This window comes from Alligator mississippiensis, chromosome 5, assembly GCF_030867095.1.
Source record: "Alligator mississippiensis isolate rAllMis1 chromosome 5, rAllMis1, whole genome shotgun sequence".
NCBI classification, from domain to species: Eukaryota; Metazoa; Chordata; order Crocodylia; family Alligatoridae; genus Alligator; species Alligator mississippiensis.
Genome location: NC_081828.1, coordinates 138,777,321 through 138,796,760, shown reverse-complemented (window position 1 = coordinate 138,796,760; position 19,440 = coordinate 138,777,321). Strand labels below are relative to the sequence as shown.

The following is a 19,440-nucleotide window of genomic DNA, read 5'->3' as shown; positions in this document are numbered from 1 at the left end:
TTTCCTTTCCAAGCACAATTCCTGCCCCCTGTCTTCCCTGCCTCCCTCCCCCCCCCCCTCCACCTTAGGCACTGAAGGAGGAAGCAGCTGTTTAAGTTCAGAGTTACAAAGAGATGGCTGAACTTGCAATGTGACTAAAAGGAGGGCATTTATCATAGGACTTTTGCTTGTCAGATAGCTCCAGTTTGACTCTTACTTCCAATTCCCAACTGAAAGCTATACAGAAAAATGTGTTTTTGCAACAGGGAACTAAAGAAGTGTAGAGAATAAGTCAATCTTCTCTTTCTAAAACACAGATACCAGAGTCTGGTGCAGGGCTCTGAAGTCTGAAGAGCTGTGGAAAAGGCACTTAGGAGGGGACATGAGCACAATCTTCAAACACCTGAAGGATTGCCATAAAGAAGAGGGGAAATCTTTTTTCTCTTCTGCAGAGAGCAGAATGCAGAACGCTGGCTTGAAGTTGCAGTAAAGTAGTTTTGGATTGGATATCAGGGAAAACATCTTCACTTTTAGAACAGTGAGGCAGTGGAATAGACTGCCTAGGGAAGTTATATAATTTCTATCAACAGAGGTGCTCAAGAAGAGCTTGGGTAAGCACTGATCAGGGGTGATCTAGAATTAGTTATGCCTATCCTGTACTATGGGTATTTCCTATGCTTCTGGGATTTGTCGATTGCAATATGGGGCCAGGAAGGAATTTTTCCCCCCTCCTATTGCTATGTGTGTTGGGGAGGGGGCAGGGAAGGTTTGTCTTCCTCAAAAGCATTGGGTGTTGCCTGCAACCAACTTTGGGGATTTTAATTGGGTTGTGCCAGTGCTCCTGGGTCCCATAAACCTGGTGATTCCTGGCTAGAGGGTCTTGCCTTTCCACTCAGGGACAGACTGATTACAGTATTTACCATCAGAAAGGAATTTTACCCCATAGTCAGATTGGTACAGACTGTAGGGGTCTTTGCCTTCTTCTGTAGTGGGACATGACCCTCTTCCCTGGATAACTCAAGTGTGTTTATAAAAAACCCTTGTAGCATCAGAACATTGGCCACTTGTGTTTCCCTTCTTTACCAATGGCAGGCTAGGGTGTTATAACTCATGGCTGTGTCAAGGTTAAATGTTTACTTTTGCTAATAGGTTAGACAATAGATTTGTATAGAATGGTTTGGATAGGGATGATCCCGACTCGGTTGAGAGGTGGACTAGGTGACCTATGAAGGTCCCTTCAAGCCCTACTTCTCTGTGATTGTATGATTTAGAGTATTCATTCATGAGCTCCCAAGCTCCAAACAATAGAGACTTAACAGGACTTGAATCCACACTTATACTCTACTTCTGTGTCAGCAACGTTTTTTCAGTCTAGAGGAGGATCCAGTAGGGGTGCAGTGGCACGGATGCACACCCTTTTCAGTTGAGGCTGCAAATCCCCAAAGCAAGTAAGAATCCCCCCTCCCTTATCCTCCACACTCACAAATCTCTGCACTTCACAGGTGATAAACCTCCTTAATGGTCTTGCTCTTCTACTTATCAGGTTTCTACCACATGTACATTGTTTGTTGGCTGCCTAATCATTTCTCTTATATTCTGTTTTTATTTACACATGGAATTTTGTGCAAGCCTTGTTCCATCTACTGTTTAGCTCTGCTGTGTTTGCTTACCTACCCTGTTAAACCTGTTTCCTGAGTTTTGATCCTGTCTTGACAAGAAAACACCAAATCTGCCAAGCTATGCATTGATGGCAGTGGTTTTAAGATGTGCTCAAAAGTAGCTTTGATAAAATTCTAAGATCACTTTTATCACTTTTAACATATGCCAAGATAGAACCTCTGAAGCAAGGCACTAAAAGTCACAACTAATCAAACTGGCATCTAAAGCTCAAGAGATACCCATATTAAAAAGAAAAAAGATTTACTAGCTGTGAGATGCAAAGATTACTGATTTATGCCCTTGCTGTATGACTGTACCAATATATAGCATTTTTTATGATGTTAGCCACATTGGAGGGCTTGATGCACTTTTACTGCTTTAACCATATTAATGCAGTTTTAGTTGTACAACTTTCTAGACCAGGGAAGGGATTACCAAATTATAAAATATGCCTAATGCTTATCACTGAAAAAGTAGTACACTTTTGCTATCATCTTTCCACCAACTTAATTTTTGGTGTAGGCACACAATTCCCCAAATAAAAATCTTAATGGTTGTTGATGCTACCCCAATATTTAAATTAATCATTAATTATTCTGATTCAACTCTAACAACTGCCCATGCTTATTTTCCCTCTCAGGTGGTCTCAATTCTATGGTTATATCTACCTTCCCCACCAACAGATTACGTTTTTCATAACATTTCCATTTTCCATACTTAGAGCCAAATGAAGGGCCTTTCTGCTATTGATTTCCAGCAGGATAGCAATCAGCCAGTCAGGACAGGACACTGAAAAATATCAGTGCCCACTACAATAATATAAAGGGTATTAATGGTCTTGTTGGAAAGATCTTATTGATATTAGCAAATGGTTTAAAAGTGACTCCGTGTGTGGTGTCTGTAGCTCAGTAAAATGTAGTTAGAATAATTATTTAAATAAATAATAAATTACATTTTAAATTAAATTTTCCAAATACTGATGCAATGATTTATGTAAAAGATACAATACATAAAACAGAGCATCAAACACATACAAACAATTGCATGAACAGAAGCCTGTAAGATCTGTACAGAAATGGAAACCTAATAACTTCAAAGACCATGTTGCAATGTTTACATAACAAGGAAGACTATAGCAGGTTTCCTAAGGATGACCTAGGGGTTTCAAATGGTTAACATAAAAAGGGTAAGGACAGTGCTATATGCAACAATTTTCCTGAACTCTGGGTCAGTTGTGGTACAAGGTTTATGTCATTCATGTCCCATAAATTATAGTATTTAGCCTTGTAATGAATTCACTACCGTCATTTTGTAGAACACATAGCCCAGATTTTTAAAGATATTTAGATTTCTTAATAGGCATTTAGAACCTAAGCAGACTTTCATAAGCATGTGCATGTATATCTTTATGCATCCTATATATCTTTAAAAATCAGGCCCTATGTTGTTAGCCTGATAGTTATAATCTGCAGTCTATCAGTTCACTATTCTTATGCTGAATATTCCATTAAACAGAGTTTAAATTAATTCCAGCGTAATCATGGCTCTTTTAGCTTCTCTCTAATGTGAGAGCAGAGGGACTTGCACTGGCTGAAAGTGAATTAAGAGAAACCTTCATTCATTGGAGTTGAAGAGTACAGCAACAGTATGCTTTTTCCACTCTGATTTGAGGTGTAGCGTAGGATACATTCACATACTTCCACAATTGTGCCTGTTCATTTTCAACTTTTCAGCTGCTTATTCCTCCTTTGGAAGTAACATTTTCTATGCTTGGTCTCACCCCAACAGCGATTAGCTCTGTAAAGTTTTAGACCAATTTGTTCCACTGCATATTTAAACTCTGATTAGAAACACACTGCAATTAGAAATTCTGCACTCAGGTAACTAAAATTAGGACTGAAGCTAGAAATGCTAAATTTGGGTTTTTTCATGTTGTTGAACTGTTTTCATGGCTTTGTTCTTAAACAAGTTTGAAAATACATGTTCCCAAATGGCTCTGGGTCTAGAAAGTTTCACGATATATTGCTCTACAAAGACTGCACTCCTGGACAAAGCTGCAACTGCTTAAAATGAGTAGGATTCAAATTCAAGATAAGTATAATGTAAACCTCACAGGACTGACATAGTAGCACAGTATAATATCTTTATGTTTGTGTCTTCTGGCTTTTTCAGCTGAGTAAATATCACATTATTAAATGTGAGTTTTGATAAGTACATTTGACATGAGGTAATACTTGGTGGAAAACTTAACTGCTGTCATACAGGACAATAATTGCATGCGTGTAAAGTTATATAAGAAATTACAGTTTATATTCAGTCATAACATGTGCTAGGGAGACCATGCGCAGCACTGTTAAGAAATGAGCAGGATTTCAGGTTGAACTTTAACATCCACAACTAGAATACTGTATTCATGTCCAACTAACTTTTGCATGGGATACATTCATGCACTGTTACATTAGAAAAGCACTTAAAGGGAAGATGGGGGAGGGGGGAGAGAGAAACAGAAGGATCTTTCCATGGGTCTTGCTCAAAAAATATATTCAATTATGTTATTGTCTTTAAAGAAGAAAAATATTTTAAATATTCCTTCTTTTTTCTTAAAAAATGTAATCATCAAAAGATGTACTTGTTTTATTTAAAAAAGCAACCTTTGTGCATAGTGAGACAAAACCTTTGAAAGTAAAATATCAGTAGCTATCATGCTAGCTTTGTCTCCTTTCTTTCTAGCTACAGGTAGCAAACATTTCCTGGGCTATCTATTATTCTGTTACATAAATCACATTGCAATATGAACTGTACATTGATGTGTCTACATTCCGTATACAGCTACAAATACTGAATTCATGCCAGTGTACTACTTATATCGATATTTCTTGTTAGGCAGGCAGAATTTCAAGAGGCTAATCTTGTCAAGAGATTAGAACTAAGATTCTTTTGTTAAAAATATGGTGGGAGTTTTAGTGAATATAAGTGATCAGTGCCTAGCAGACATAACATTTAGTACTGAATCAGGAAGAAGAATGCTATCAACATGACTTAGAAAAGTACCAGGGTTCTCCAGGTTTTTCATTCAAGACCCACCTTCTTAGCATATAACATAGCATCACATCTCATTGCAATATGTGAGTTATAATGTTAGGAGAAACATACCTCGCCAACAGCTGAAAGAAGTAAGGTCTATTTGGTAATATCTTTTACTGCAGCAGTAGAATCATATAATCATAGAAAATTAGTGTTGGGAGGGACCTCAGGAGGTCAGCTAGTCCAACCCCCTGCTTAAAGCAGGACCATCCCCAACTAGATCAGCTCAGCCAAGGTTTTGTCCAGCCGGGTCTTAAAAACCTCCAAGGATGGAGAGTCCACAAACTTTCTGGGTAACATTTTCCAGAGTTTTACTACCCTCCTGGTGAGAAAATTCTTCCTCATACCTAACCTAAACTTCCCTTGCTGCAATTTGAGACCATTGCTCCTTGTTCTGATATCTGCCACCACTGAGAACAGTCTAGCTCCATCCTCTTTTGAACCCCACTTCAGGTAGTTGAAGGCTGCTATTAAATCCTCTCAGTCTTCTCTCCTCTAGATTTAATAATCCCAGTTCCCTCAGCCTCTCCTCAGAAGTCATGTGCCCCAGCCCCCAAACCATTTGCATTGCCCTCCACTGGACTCCCTCCAATTTGTCCACATCCTTTCTGTAGCGAGGGGCCCAAAACTGAACACAGTACTCCAGATGTGACCAGTGCCGAATAGAGAGGAATAATCACTTCCATTGACCTGCTGGCAACACTCCTATCGATGCAGTCCAGTATGCCGTTAGCCTTCTTTGCAACCATGGCACACTGTTGGCTCATATTCAACTTATTGTCCCATGTAACCCCCAGGTCTTTTTCTGCAGAGCTGCTGCCCAGCCATTCAGTCTCCAGACTGTACCAGTGGGATTATTCCGTCCTAAATTCAGGGTTTTGCACTTGTCCTTGTTGAACCTCATGAGATAGATTTCTTTTGGCCCAATCCTTCAATTTGCCTAGATCACTCTGAATCCTTGCCCTACTCTCCAGTGTATACTACTCCCCCTAGCTTGGTGCCATCAGAAAACTTGCTGAGGGTGCACTCTATGCCATCTTCCAGGTCGTTGATGAAGATATTGAATGAAACTAGCACCAGGAATGACCCCTAGAGCACTCCACTTGATACCGGCTGCCAACTAGGCATTGAACCATTGATTACTACTCTCTGAGCCCAATGCTCCAGCCAGTTTTCTATCTACTTTACAGTTCATTCATCCAGTCCATACTTCCTTAGCTTGCCTGTGAGAATGTTCTCCTTTTTCCCTTTCTTAAATATGAGCACTATGCTTGCCCTTTTCCAGTCATCTGGGACCTCTCCTGATAGCCATGAGTTTTCAAAGATGATGTCCAGCAGCTCTGTAATCACATCACCCATCTTCCTCAGCACCCTCAAGTGCATCCCATCCAGCCCCATGGACTTTTACACATCCAGCTTTTCTAAACAGTCCTTAACCTGTTCTTTCACCACTGTCAGCTGCTCACCTCCTCCCCAAATAGTGCCACCAGATGCAATAGTCTGGGAGCTGACTTTGCCTGTGAAGACTGAGGTGAAAGAGGGATTGAGTGCTTCAGCCTTTTCTGCAGCCTTTCTCACAAGGTTGCCTCCCACATTTTCCCTGATTTTCCTCTTGGTACTGACATACTCATAGAAACCCCTCTTGTTAACCATTGCATCCCTTGCTAACTGCAACTTCAATTGCACTTTGGCCTTCCTGAGTTCATCGCTGCATGCCAGAGCAATGCTCTTATACTCCTCCCTAGTTGTTTGTCCAAGTTTCCACTTTTTATAAGCTTCCTTTTTGTGATTTAGTTTAATGAAGAGTTCCCTGCTATGCCAACCTGGTCTTCTGCCATATTTGCTAGTTTTCCTGCTTATCAGGATGGTTTGTTCCTGTTCTCTTAGTAAGGCTTTTTAAAGTACAGCCAGATCTCCTGGCCCCTTCTGTCAGACTGGCTTCCCAGGGGATCCTGCCCATGAGTTCCCCGAGTGAGTCAAAGTTTGGTTTTCTTAAGTCCAGGGTCCTTACTTTGCTATTCTCCATCCTTCCTTTCCTCAGGATCCTGAACTCAATCATCTCGCGGCTGCTGATGCCCAAGTTGCCATCCACTAACTACATTCCCCACCAATTCTTCCCTGTTTGCGAGTAGCAGGTGAAGACGAGCATGGCCCCTAGTTGGTTGCTCCAGCACTTGTACCAGGAAGTTGTCCCCAACACTCTCCAAAAATTTCCTGGATTGCCTGCACACTGCTGTATTGCCCTCCCAGCAGATGGCAGGGTGACTGAAGTCCCCCATGAGAACCAGGGCCTGTGATCAGGAAACTTCTGCTAGCTGTTTGAAGAAAGCCACATCCACCACTTCTGCCTGGTCTGGTTGTCTATAGCAGCTCCCACCATGACATCACCCTTGTTGCTCTGACCCTAATGCAGAGACTTTCAACAGGCCTATCTCCAATTTCATATTAGAGGGCTGAGCAATCATATGGCTCTTTTACATAAAGTACAACTCCTCCTCCTCTTCTCCCCTGCAAGTCCTTCCTGAACAGTTTATGCCCATCCATAACAGTTCTCCAGTCATGTGAGCTATCCCACCAAGTCTTTGTTGTTATAATCACATCATAGTTCCAAGACTGTACAAGGACTTCCAGTTCTTCCTGTTTGTTTCCCAGGCTCCATGCATTTGTGTACAGGCACCTGAGATAACCAGTCAATTGCCCTGATTTCTCAGGAAGAATGAGAACATCTCTGCTGTAACCCACCCTCCTCCCCCTGCCTGCTCTTCCTCCTGGCTACCAACATCCCCACTTACATCAGGAGTTGAGGCTTTGATCTCTCCCCCCGGGGTGGACCTAGTTTAAATGAAATAGTTGGGAGAGAAATCAGACAACCTGGGGGGCACAAAATGCCCTTCTTTGGCTCTAGGAAAAGAGGAGATACAGCCTAAGCTATTTAGGTAAAACAATTATTTTGTTTAAAACTGTGGAGCAAAAATAAGTCATCAGAAATAGCTATAAAAGTTACTGTTCTACATAGTATTTAGCTCAGGCTGTATCTTTTTCTTTCCTGGAATAGAGGAAGGACATTTTGTGCCCAAAAACTTGTCTAGAATCTCTTCCAATTGTACAGTAGGTCCAGGAAAAAAATATTGCCAAAAGTTTTGCTTCTGATTTACTCTGGGATTATCATGGTAACAACAACACTACAGAAACTTTGAAAGAAAGAACTAGTAGTCCTCTCGGTAAGTTTATTACTAAAGCATGCCTTTGCTTTCCCCCCTTGGCTCTTACCCTTCTCTTTGCCCAACATGATTCTTATAAATCTTGCTTTTGGTGGGAGAATTAGATGGATTAACAGTGTATTATATACCTGAAGGATGCTCTACACACAGATTCAGGTAATGGTTAATTTCTTGTTGATCAGCACTATCTGGAACACAAAAATGGAAGCTGGAGTGTATCTAAGAACCAAAAGCCTGTCTGATCTCTAACATAATATCTCCTATTTGTGATGGTAAAAGAACAGAACTGATAGACAGGCACAAAAAATCATGTTTTATGCTTCCATTAAATTGCAATATAGCAACAAATTCACATCTGATTGCCCATGAACAGCAGCAGCCCTGTTATCATCCTATAAAATGCTGCAGTTACACAAAACAGCTAAGCAGGGGAGTAAGTGCTGTATATACAGTCTGTTTTGTAAGATTTACGATCCTGGCCTTGTTATAATTGCCTCCATTTGGATGCCAATTCCGCTGTTGATATTATATTTTTAAATGAGTTCATGCATTATGCAAAGTTGAAAAAACAGCCCTACTATGTTATCAGAGACCTCAAGGCTACATTTCTGTGGTCAGATTCCGTGTTATTATTATTTTTCTTGGTTACCATTAAAAGTAAAATTACACTGCAACCAACCCAGCTGTGTGTTATTTATAGAGGCAGCATTATTATAAAGACATGTTTTTGCTAAAGGCAGTAGCAATGATTTTTTTTCCTCATTGTAAAACCAATTAAGAAAGAAAATCATTTTATTAACTTATTTTGTATATTTTCCTTTGAAAGAACAACTTCTTCTCATTGACTGAAGGCACAAATTTATCCATAGGAGCTCTGGCAGAACAAACATAAGTTATCGTGCATTCTAAAAGATCCTATTTGTTAGCTCATTCATGTTAAGAACCAAGAGACAAGAAAAAAATTCTTCCAATGGGAACTCTTGCCATTGGGCAACATGCAAGGGCCCAGGTACTTAGCTGTGCTGTGCAGCAGAGAAACGGTGAAGGGTTTCCATCAACTTTCCACCCCTTGAATGTGGGCCAAAATAGCCATTGAGGCTAAGTACAGATAGTCAAAAGGCTTGATGCTGAATCAATTCAATCTCTAGGTTAATCTAAGTTATATAGAGTGAACCGATAAACAAGTGAACAGCCATTTATGTTTGATTCCAGAAACGTAGCAGCATGCCTGCAGTGGCCAATGTCAAAAGCCAGGGGGTGCTAAAGTATGCCTTCCTACTCAGCTGGAGCAGTCAGCTTGGGCTAAGGTTAGCCCATGAACCTTGAAAGCTGTGGGGGAGAGGAGGGGGATTTGCAGGGGTGGTGCAAAGCATAGGTAGATGCTAAAGGACTAGGAGTTATCTTGAATCTGGAGAGGATCTGGGGCAGAAGTTCAATAAACTGATCTAACCTAAATCAGTTCATTCTGATACCACATCCATCCAGGTTTATCTTAAACCAGTTTTAGCCATTTTGAAAGTGGTATATATACAGTGAACTTCTGTTGTGTTATGAACTTGAACCAGTTTCCAATCACTTATATTAGTATACGTGTAATTTCTGTCCCTAGCCTGAGGGTGAAGTTACACATTACACTTAGACCACACTAATGTAAGCATCTGCAAATGAAAGTCTAGCTTGTGTTAAGATAACTTTAGTCTGCTTCACAGAGATAAAATAAGCAATTTGTAGTCATCTATCATTCCAGGAGGCATCACTACCAGCTCTCCCCCTCCCCACCCAACTCTGAACTAGGATAGAGCCCTGAGGTCTAGGCTCCTAGCTATGCCCCAGCTTGTTAGCTGTCTAGTGGCAAGTCAGGGCTGCATAGGCAAGAAATGGTATTAACCCTTAATATGTGACTGCTCACAAGATTTTTTAACTTTAGCACCATATAACATTCTACAGATTTAGTGTGCTCCAATGTAACATGTAACTTCACCTTCAGAGGCTCCAAGTTGTATAATATTACCAGCTGTTATTGTCCTATTTGTTTCACTTTGAAAATCACTGACCATTGCAAAAGAAACCAATCTACACTTCAAAGGACACATCTATACATACATTTAAGCGCAACTAAATGTAATGCACATTAAGCTAATTTAATGCACATTAAGCGATATTTGGCAGATGTTTACACATGCAAGGACTTGGCTCTAAAGTTAGTGCTAGTTTGCATCTACGTGTGTTAATGCGCTTTAACTAATCATGCCTAAATTTGATACCTGCATTTGCAGGTATCAAATTTAGGCGCGATTAGCCTTAAAATTTTTGCCATTTTAATGCACATTAAGGGTACGAATTGCACATTAAGGGTACGAAGGCCATTTTAATGCACATTAAGGGTAAGAATGCATGAACACATGCCCATAATGCACATTAAATTAGGCTAATGTGAATTAATGAATATCATGCAGATGCCCCTAAAAAGTTGTTTTAAGAGTACAAGAATTATTCTTGGCAAGCATAGATGTTATGGTACTATCCATAGAAGGGGTAATTGTTACAAGCAAAGAAATCACCCCATCTGTTTCCCAAAACTTGCTGGTGGAGTTTTAAGAAGCCTGAAATTCCCCTTCAGGTTATCACTGATAGTACTATAAGGAAAACTGAATGTGCTCATTTGGATGTTCTTGATGATCTATCCCTTTTTAAATGCCTTGAGAGTCAATAATTCAAGCTTCCTGACAGTAATCTCCAGTTTCTTCTACCTTTCTTGAAAAACAGTAATGGACAGCAGGAATAAACATACATGGGAAAAGAAAAGGAACAAAGGAACAGCAGCTTCTTTCAATGAAAAGCAATAATGTTCTTGTTACAAGCTTAAATGGAAGCAATGCAAAGTGTAATCCAAAGCTCATTGCCAACTCTTACTGTAGCATTAGTTACTCCTAACCACAGAATGTTCATTTATATTTAGCTCAACTAGCATGTGATCCTAGCAAGACTAAGATGGTCCTTATCAGGGTTCGAATTACACTTAGACTCTTGTGGGGGGCCTGCAGAAAAAAAAATGGGCTGCTCATCACAGTGCTCTAATAAAATCAGAGCCCCCCCCCCCCCCCCAAGTTATGATTTTCAAATCTTACAGAGGGGGTTTTGTTTCTTATGGCGGGTCCCAGCTCCCACAAGCTCCCCCATAATTCAAACCCTTGTCCTTATTACCAGGAGCAAAGCTGGAATCTACTCCTTAATGAAATAAATCCCATCAGAAGTTGTGATGCTTGTGACACCATAGCAGGCTGCTTTATTAAATCAACAGGCACACAAGCAAGGCTAGGGGGATACAGTTTGCCACCTTGAAATACATTGGGCCCACTCTTGATATATCCATTTTCGTTACTTTGAGCAGTGCCAGCCTCTTCTCAGTGCCACAACTGAGGAGTGGGGGATGGAAGATTGCTACCTGCCTTGTGCTCTGCAATTGTGGAGCAGGGACAGGGCTCCCTGCTGCCAGGGTAGGGAGACATTTTCCCCACCTGGGGTCCAATGATGGAGCCTGCCCTGGCAGCAGGCAGCCCCTGGGGGCAGAGAGCAATCTCCCACCCCCTGCTGCCTAGCTGACTGGGAGCAAATTTGCTCCCAGTCAGCCATCTACAAATGCATTAATGAGTGCAGGAAGCATCTGCATATGTAGACAGTGATGCACAGTAAAGCATCTTGTGTAGACATGCCCAGGGGGACTGAAAGCATCACATCATTGGTTCAAAACAGCAGAAGTGCTGACATTGAGCCCTCCTTACGTAACTATAATGATGAAGTCTAATGTTATCATATATAATATATTTCACTCAATGGGTCTTTCAGTAAAGCTATATATCTAGCATTTATACTAAAGGAACAGGTTAGGGGTGGGGGAGGTGACTGGGATACCTACTTGTCCAAGAGTGCATTCCATGCCACCAAGAAAATCTGCTTCTTTCAGCCCATTGTGATTGCTGCTAATGTCATGGACTTCAAACCGTAATCGCTGAACCTCTTCAAAATAGAAGTCCACTGTGAAAAGCTTGGAGAAGATTGGGTTTATACAGGTTCGAATCACTTCTGTCCTGTCAACCTGCCATAAAAGAGAATGCACATCAGTGATTTCTTACTCTATCTGTGATGAGCTACAACTTGGACCAAATTGAAAATGAAATAAAAAATATAAAGTAATTACATTCCAGTTAGGTGACTGAAGAATCCTTAAAGAGCAAATACATGATTTTGAATCCAAATTATTGCTGTTTTTATTTAAATAGATTTAATACACTAACATTAATAGAATATTTTCTATATAGGGTATCTTTAAAAATGTCCCTATATTATTAGAAACCAATAGGCAGTGACACCATTATTTACTATTACAGTTTCATAAGAAAAAGGAACTCCAAAATGTTTTGAGCTACTCTTGTTCAAGGCACAGGTTTCAGAAACAAAACAAATTCAATTCCATAGACCTCACAATTTAAATGTTAGAATACTCAATAAATGAATAAACAGATCAATGGAAGAGTGGTGTAAGGACAACATGACAATACAGGCAGATCTGTTTCATCAGTGAGTATTTACAGGAATTTCAGTAATTCATAGGACATGCAAGTAACAAAAGGCAGTGAGTGAGAGAACAGAGCAAGTTGAATAAAACACAAAGAGCAAACAAACCTCATAAAGTGTGGGCATATCTACACGTGCCATTACGGCACTGTTGTTATTGCACCATCATTTTGTACTTCCTTTTGGAAGTACTACAAGATGGCATAGTAACAGCTGATACTGTGCATGCCGCGTATGGTTATTTTTAGGCACTATGTCGCTGTAGTGACATGCTATCATGGGGGAGCATGTCACTATGGTGACGTAGCTGTGGTGTCATGGGCTTTGCCCATGGACGCTATACTGCTATAGTGCATTGCTATGGCAGTGTAGCATCATGTGTAGATGTGCCCTGTAAAAAGGAAACTAGGGTCCAAATCTCTCTCTAATGCAGCCCCATTGTGGTGAATGAAGTTACACCAAGGATGAATTGGACTCTTCTGTCCTGATCGAGGTTTCTAAAAAACTATCACTTTTATTTTTACAGTGCCTCTTTAACTGGATAATTTTGCGATTTGACTTGGTTTTTTTATATTCATGTCTTGGTTAGGGATAGAAATTACACATGAACCAGTATAAGTTATCAGAAACCAGCTCAAATCTGTAACACAACAGAAGTTCAGCGCATATAACCTGTTTTCAAAATGTTCAAAACCAGTTTAAGATAAACCTGGATGGACGTGGTATCAGACTTAACTGATTTAGGTTAAACTGGTCTATTGAACTCCTGTCCCAAATCCCCATCACATTCAAATTAACTCACAGTCCCCTAGCTTCCCAGGATGCTTTGCACCTCCCCCCACAAACCACCCTTCACAGGGCAGGCAGCTAGCCTGGGCCCAAGTTGCCTGCTCCAGCTGAGTAGGGAGATATGCTCTAGCACCCCCTGACTTCTGACCAGGACCACTGCAGGCACGTGGTTGTATTTCCGGAATAAAAGTGAGTATCTGTTCGCTTGCTTATTGGATCACTCTACACAGCTTAGACTAACCTGAGAAGACTGAACTAATTCAGCCTTGGGCTTTTTGATCATCTGTACTTAGCCTTTAAAATATTAAAAAGAGGGACGTCACTAAGCCAAAGAAACATAATATCACCTCTTCCATTTTTCTTTAACTCTGTACTTTTCATTCACACCACCAACAAGAGTAATGCTGATTGACACTTTCTACAGCTCTTTATCCAAATCTTTACACATCAAAAGATCATCAAAATTAAAATGATTCCTGGGCTCGGAAGAGCTCATAGGCTCTAAAACACTTAGGAAAATTCATAACTAGGCAGAGACCATACCTATAGACTGACTGGTCTTTCTAAGCAAACCTGAGAATATTGGTAGAGCAGTATAAAGTAATTAATTATGCTACTACCCAGGCTAACAACTTAGGTAAATAATTAAAGGATTTCAGTCTTTGGCATTACTTCTCCATCACTTTGCAACAACTGAGGTGACACAGAAAAATTAAAAATTAAAAGGAAAAAATAAAAAGAAAGCCTTTGGAATTGCTCACTTGGAACAATTTACATAAGGAAAGGTTGGAAAAATCAGACTGTGGGAGAGTTACTTATAAAATGATCTCTTTTCCCCTCTTAATTAAGCTACATACTAAGAATATCCAGTAAGTTATCCCAGACTCATCCTCACATTTACAGTGAGCCTAAAACTGTGGAAGAAATATTTTTAGAGCCAAATGTATTGCTTGGCCTCCAGAAGAGTGCAGAGGTGTGCAGACACAGTAGATGGTTTCTGATCTGAAGAGGTAGGATTTTGCTACTTTTCATTATGATGAATTAGGGCTGACACTGTAAGCAATGGAACAATTTCCTTTTTCCACACTCTTTGCCCTAGTCCAGGAAATAACTAATAATTCTGTAAGATTAAAGGAATTGATCCTAAAATTAAATGGGACTTGAGGATGTCAATCGTCATGTAAGAGGAGACTGGTATGTCTCAGAAGAGACAAATTCAATCTTTTAGGGAAAGAGTGATGGGATCTTTTGTCTGATCCCTGGTAAGAAACATCTGTAGTACCAAAGTGACAACTGCTTGCTTACATTTACAGATAGAATATACTATGGTATTCTAGGTACAGCATATCAGCGAAGACACAAAAAAGTAGTAAATCAAAAGCAGAAAGAAGAAAAAAGTAATGCGTTTACGTCAGCACAGATATTTGTGCTCATGAAAGGTGTAAGATTAACAGCTCTGAACACTGAAGTCTCTTATGTAATCAATAAACGGATATACCTTACCATCAGTTATACTGTATCTTGTATCACTGCCGTATTATCATAATCCTAGTCCAGCAAGTCTCAGCTATACTAAGGAGAGGCCATCAGAGGAAAGAGGTCCAGCTTCCTTGCCCTCTTAATCTCTGATGTGTTTATTTAGACAGACAACACATGAGAATACAAAGGAAATACTTATGCTCTTCCCTGATTTCTGAGCTGAAAGAGAGCCCAAATAACTGTGCATCAACACATTCAATTAATGTGCTTTAGGTAATGCACATTAAATCTAGTACCTCTAGACACTTTTACACATGCTCCAGGGGTGGAGGGCAGCACTTTAATTAGAGCGGCTCCAAGAGTGGCTCTAATTAAAATGCCACTGTGTCTCATGTATCAGCAAACTTTAGTTCAAGCACCCCTGTTACCATTTTTAAGTGCAGGGATGCTGATACATGAGATACAGGAGGCTACTCGAGCATGGTAATTGTCATGCTCCAGCAGACCCAATTAATCTGAGTCTGCTCCAATGCACAGGAATTTCAGCATGTTGGAGCATATAAGCATATAGGCGCCATGCTCGCGTATAGGTGCCTTCCATTGTGAAGTACTATAAAAAAATCGCTTTAGCCTATTTTAGTGTGCATTAGTTAAAGAGTATGGTTTTTTTGTGGAACTTTAATGCTCATTAAAATAGGCTACCACATTAAAAAAACACAAATGTAGATGTGCTCGCAGACTACCTACCAGATTTCAGGTAGTAATAACTGTTGGTTCTGACTCACTACCAAAACAGTTTAAATTCAAATCTCTGACATACCAGTGAAACACTACATCTCTAATACATCCGGTGAGTCTGACAATTTAAATCTCGGTTTCCTCTGGACTGAAAGTATCCTGGCCCACTTGCACAAGAATGGGCACTTTACAAAACAATGCAAATGTGTCTCAATAGCCCAAACAAATAAAAAACCTTATTCTTCATAGCCATAGTTTTCTTGAATTTCATTTACTAGACTCCTTCTTTGTAAAAGAATAAGCTCTACATGTAATGTCAAGCAGACTGTTGAAAAAACTGTCCATTTTAAGGGGCCACTCCCATGGGCTATGAGTATGTTACACCACTTCAGCCAGAATCTCAAGAGTTTTCTAGGGTTCTCTTTCATCAGAATTACCCTGTTAGAATATGGAAAAACTGCTCCCTCCACTTTTTCCTTGAATCAGTGCAGAAAAGGCAAAGAATTAAGTACCTAACAAAGAATAAACAGAGACTTTTTAAAGGAGTGCCCTGATGGTCACAATGACAATAAGAATTTAAATTGCACTTGAAAGAGGACAATACCTGCTTTTTGCAGGTCCTCTTGACATACATACAGCTTCCCTTGACATACCATGGCTGTGCAACTGGTGGCGCATGGGCATCTAGCCAGCTGCTGCTCCCCACATCATTCTGGCTGCAAGAGTGGCTAGAGTCTCCAGGCTCCCCCTCCAACCTCTGACTTTTTCTGCTTGCCCTGGCCTGTACAGTGCAGCACAGCTAGAGGAACTGAAGGTAAGCCTGGGGCCATGAAGGTGCACACTGAAGCAGTTTGAGGGTGGGTGTGGGTCTGCAGTGCAGGAGTGATGGGAGAGGGCCCCTGCATGCATGCAGGGAAGCAGTCAGGGAGGGCCTACACAATGCAGTGGGGTTGTCAGTGTGGCATATCGCATTGGGGGTCCCTGGCTCACCTTGGTTCTACCCCCAACCATTTAGAGGTTGGACAGCCCTGTACCATACTGTAATAAGACCCATTTTCCTTAATTTTCCAGTCTTTCCATATTACTGAGATAATACATCATGCCAGTGTGTCAAAATACTGCAATATACAAAAAAATTACATGGAGGGAGGCAATATCAACAGCACTATAAGCTATAACATTCTTTATCACTTTCTTAGCAGTCAGCCCTGTACAAAAGCAATAAAACCCCATTAGTTTAACTTGCCTCTGGTCTGCTTTATCAACATATTTCACAGTTACCCTAGCCTGCAAGGCATAACCCTGTCCTCAACACAGAAAACCTTGCTTCACTTCCTGGCTGTGACTGTAAGTATCATTTGGCCACATGCTAGCAAATAGCTGATGTGTTCCGCCCTAGAGAAGTAGGAATGGGTGAAAAGATTTAAGCATATTTACAGATTGCTTTGGGTTCCTTTACGATGGAAGGTGACATATAAATGCCAAACCTCATCCCAACAATTCTTTTATTATAGCTACAGGCTGTGCCAATTATTTTAACAGTTATGTTACAATTTCAAATTTTAAAGTTTTTTAATGATTGCTGAAATGGTAAGCCAGAGAGCCAAATTTTTGCTAGCATTGCCAAAAAGGCCATTTTCCTGCAATGCTGAAAGCTCCAAAAGGAGCCTCAGAATAACCCTTAAGATTAGTTGTTGCTGCCAAAAACAATTAATACCTGTAGGAGCCAATGAAATGAGTGAATCTGGCCACACATTTCATATGAACCTGGATACAAACTCAGGTGTTAATGTCACGCTAAGCTAGAATTCTGCCCCCATTTAAACGAATAATCAAAGATAAAAGTTCAAGGCCTTATGGATAATTTGAACCCATTTTGACCCATCCAAGAAGATGAAGGTTCAGAAAGTAGGAGGCATTGTATAGCATGAATATTCTAGGACGCACATTTGAGAATAACAGTTTCAATGGTGCACTGGGGCCATTTTTATTCCATTTGCTGAGGACAGCTTTCAGAGCAGGGTGTGGCAAACAAATATGCTTCTGCTCATGGACCATTCTTGCTACAAAAACACCAAACTTTTCATCAGTTACCCACAAAATACCAGGAGATGAGATTGGTTCTGTATGCCAGTTACTTACAGTTTCATAGTTGATAGGGCCGGAAGGGACCTGAGCAAATCATCAAGTTCTGGTCCGGCAGCGAATCCTCCTGCGGACTGGCATCCAACCCTTTGCGGCCTGGTACCAAGCCGTGGCCCAGGGGTTGAGAATGCCTGCTCTAGAGGCTCATCAATATTATGGTGATGCCTGCGGCTTTAGGCAGCTAATGCTTGAACCATCTGCTATACTGGACTATTATAGAGCACAGAATTTCTCCAATGTGTAAGCACAGGATAAATTTCCAAGAGCAATGACTGGCAACTAGCTCCTTGCATAGCCAATCTGTGTCAGCAGCACCTATTGCTAAAACTGATCATTCAGACAGTAATACTACAACTTCGAGCACGATCAGTAGATCCCCATCTGTCACGATTCAAAAACTCCTTCTTAGTCCTAGTCTCTCTGAGTACAGTTTGTCCCAGGTGACAGGACCTGAGTCTTCACCTTACTGGGATGAAATCTCAAGATTCTCTTGCTGGTCAGACTGGGCTCCTAGGGAGCAGTACCTGGTTTACCAACCAGGATTGCTCTGAAGGCCCAACAAGATTTGGCTGCTTTCAAGTTTCCCATTGGAAGATGTGCTGTTGCTGCTGCTGCTTCTTATGTCCTTGTCAAACTAGATGTTTTTCCAGAATTGTGCACAAGCAATGGTTCTTTCCATTGTTGCAGCAAGGTCCTTCTTTGTACAGATCTCACCAAGGAGTCAGCAAATGAGAAGGTGTTCTATAGTCTGTACTTCAGCACACTCACATATATTTGTATTACTACAGTAGGCCCATTTGATTGTACGTTTTTGATCTTCTAGTCTGTGCACAGGTGATTCAGGCATCACCATGTTGGCCAGTGTAGATCAGCCCCTCTGGGCAGGTCCTCCTGGCGTTTTAGGTCCATTTCAGAGCACCTGATTGCATGTAATCTTTCCTTCCATAACCTCAGTTGCACCCTGTCAGCCATCATGTCAAACAGAACAACATTGGTCACAAAATTCTTTCATGCTTTAAGCCATTTAGTTACTGCTGTGGGACCATAAAGTGGATACCTGGGGTCTTTCATCTGCCTTGCGGGGGGGAGGAGGGTTGGCTCACTACCTTTCTTCTGATATCAAGTGGTACAATGCCAATGAACCACCTGATATCAGACTATCCTTTAGTGTTGGCTTTAGACATCCTGTTATTTCATGACTGCCTTAATTTAGAACTAGATCCAGTTTCTTGGCATGAACTGATTCTTCCCATACTGGACATGCATACTCTGCAATGGAGTAGCGCAAGGTTTCGCAATGTAGCTGGGTTCACCCCCCACTTTGAGGTTATCAACTTTTAAAGAATGTTGTTGCAGGCTCTGACTTTCCTTTTCATCTTCTCTACATGTGCTTTGAAGGTAAGTTTTCAGTCCAATGTAACCCCCAAGTACATAGGGTATGGGTGATTAGCAAGGATCCTGGTTTTCTCCGTTTAAAAATCACAAATTCTTTGATTAAAAATAAAATCATAAATGCTCCAATTAAAAACCCCCAAATCCACATTTTTCTGAGATTAAAATGAAATGCCACTCATATATATATATATATATATAGAGAGAGAGAGAGAGAGAGAGCTATCAGTTAAACACAATGTTTTCTTGATATATTTACCATTTTAAATCAATTTGGAAGTCTATCAGTACCTCAATCACTATAATAAAATACATTTTAAACACCTATAAATTTTGTTGTTTGATTTTGGGTTTTTTATCATGGAAAAACTGAGCTTCC

The 19,440-nt window shown here is 40.6% G+C and overlaps 1 protein-coding gene across 2 annotated transcripts in view; it reads right to left on the bottom strand.

Annotated features, from left to right (window-relative positions):
• CPNE4 (copine 4) overlaps positions 1-19,440 on the bottom strand; it is a 356,741-nt gene that overhangs the window by 155,880 nt on the left and 181,421 nt on the right. Inside the window, exon 3 of one of the 2 annotated variants that reach the window (XM_014602596.3) lies at positions 11,860-12,039. The exons of the other annotated variant lie outside the window; for it this stretch is intronic. Coding sequence (XP_014458082.1) covers positions 11,860-12,039 — 180 coding nt within the window. The remainder of the gene's footprint in view (positions 1-11,859; positions 12,040-19,440) is intronic. 2 annotated transcript variants of the gene reach the window in all.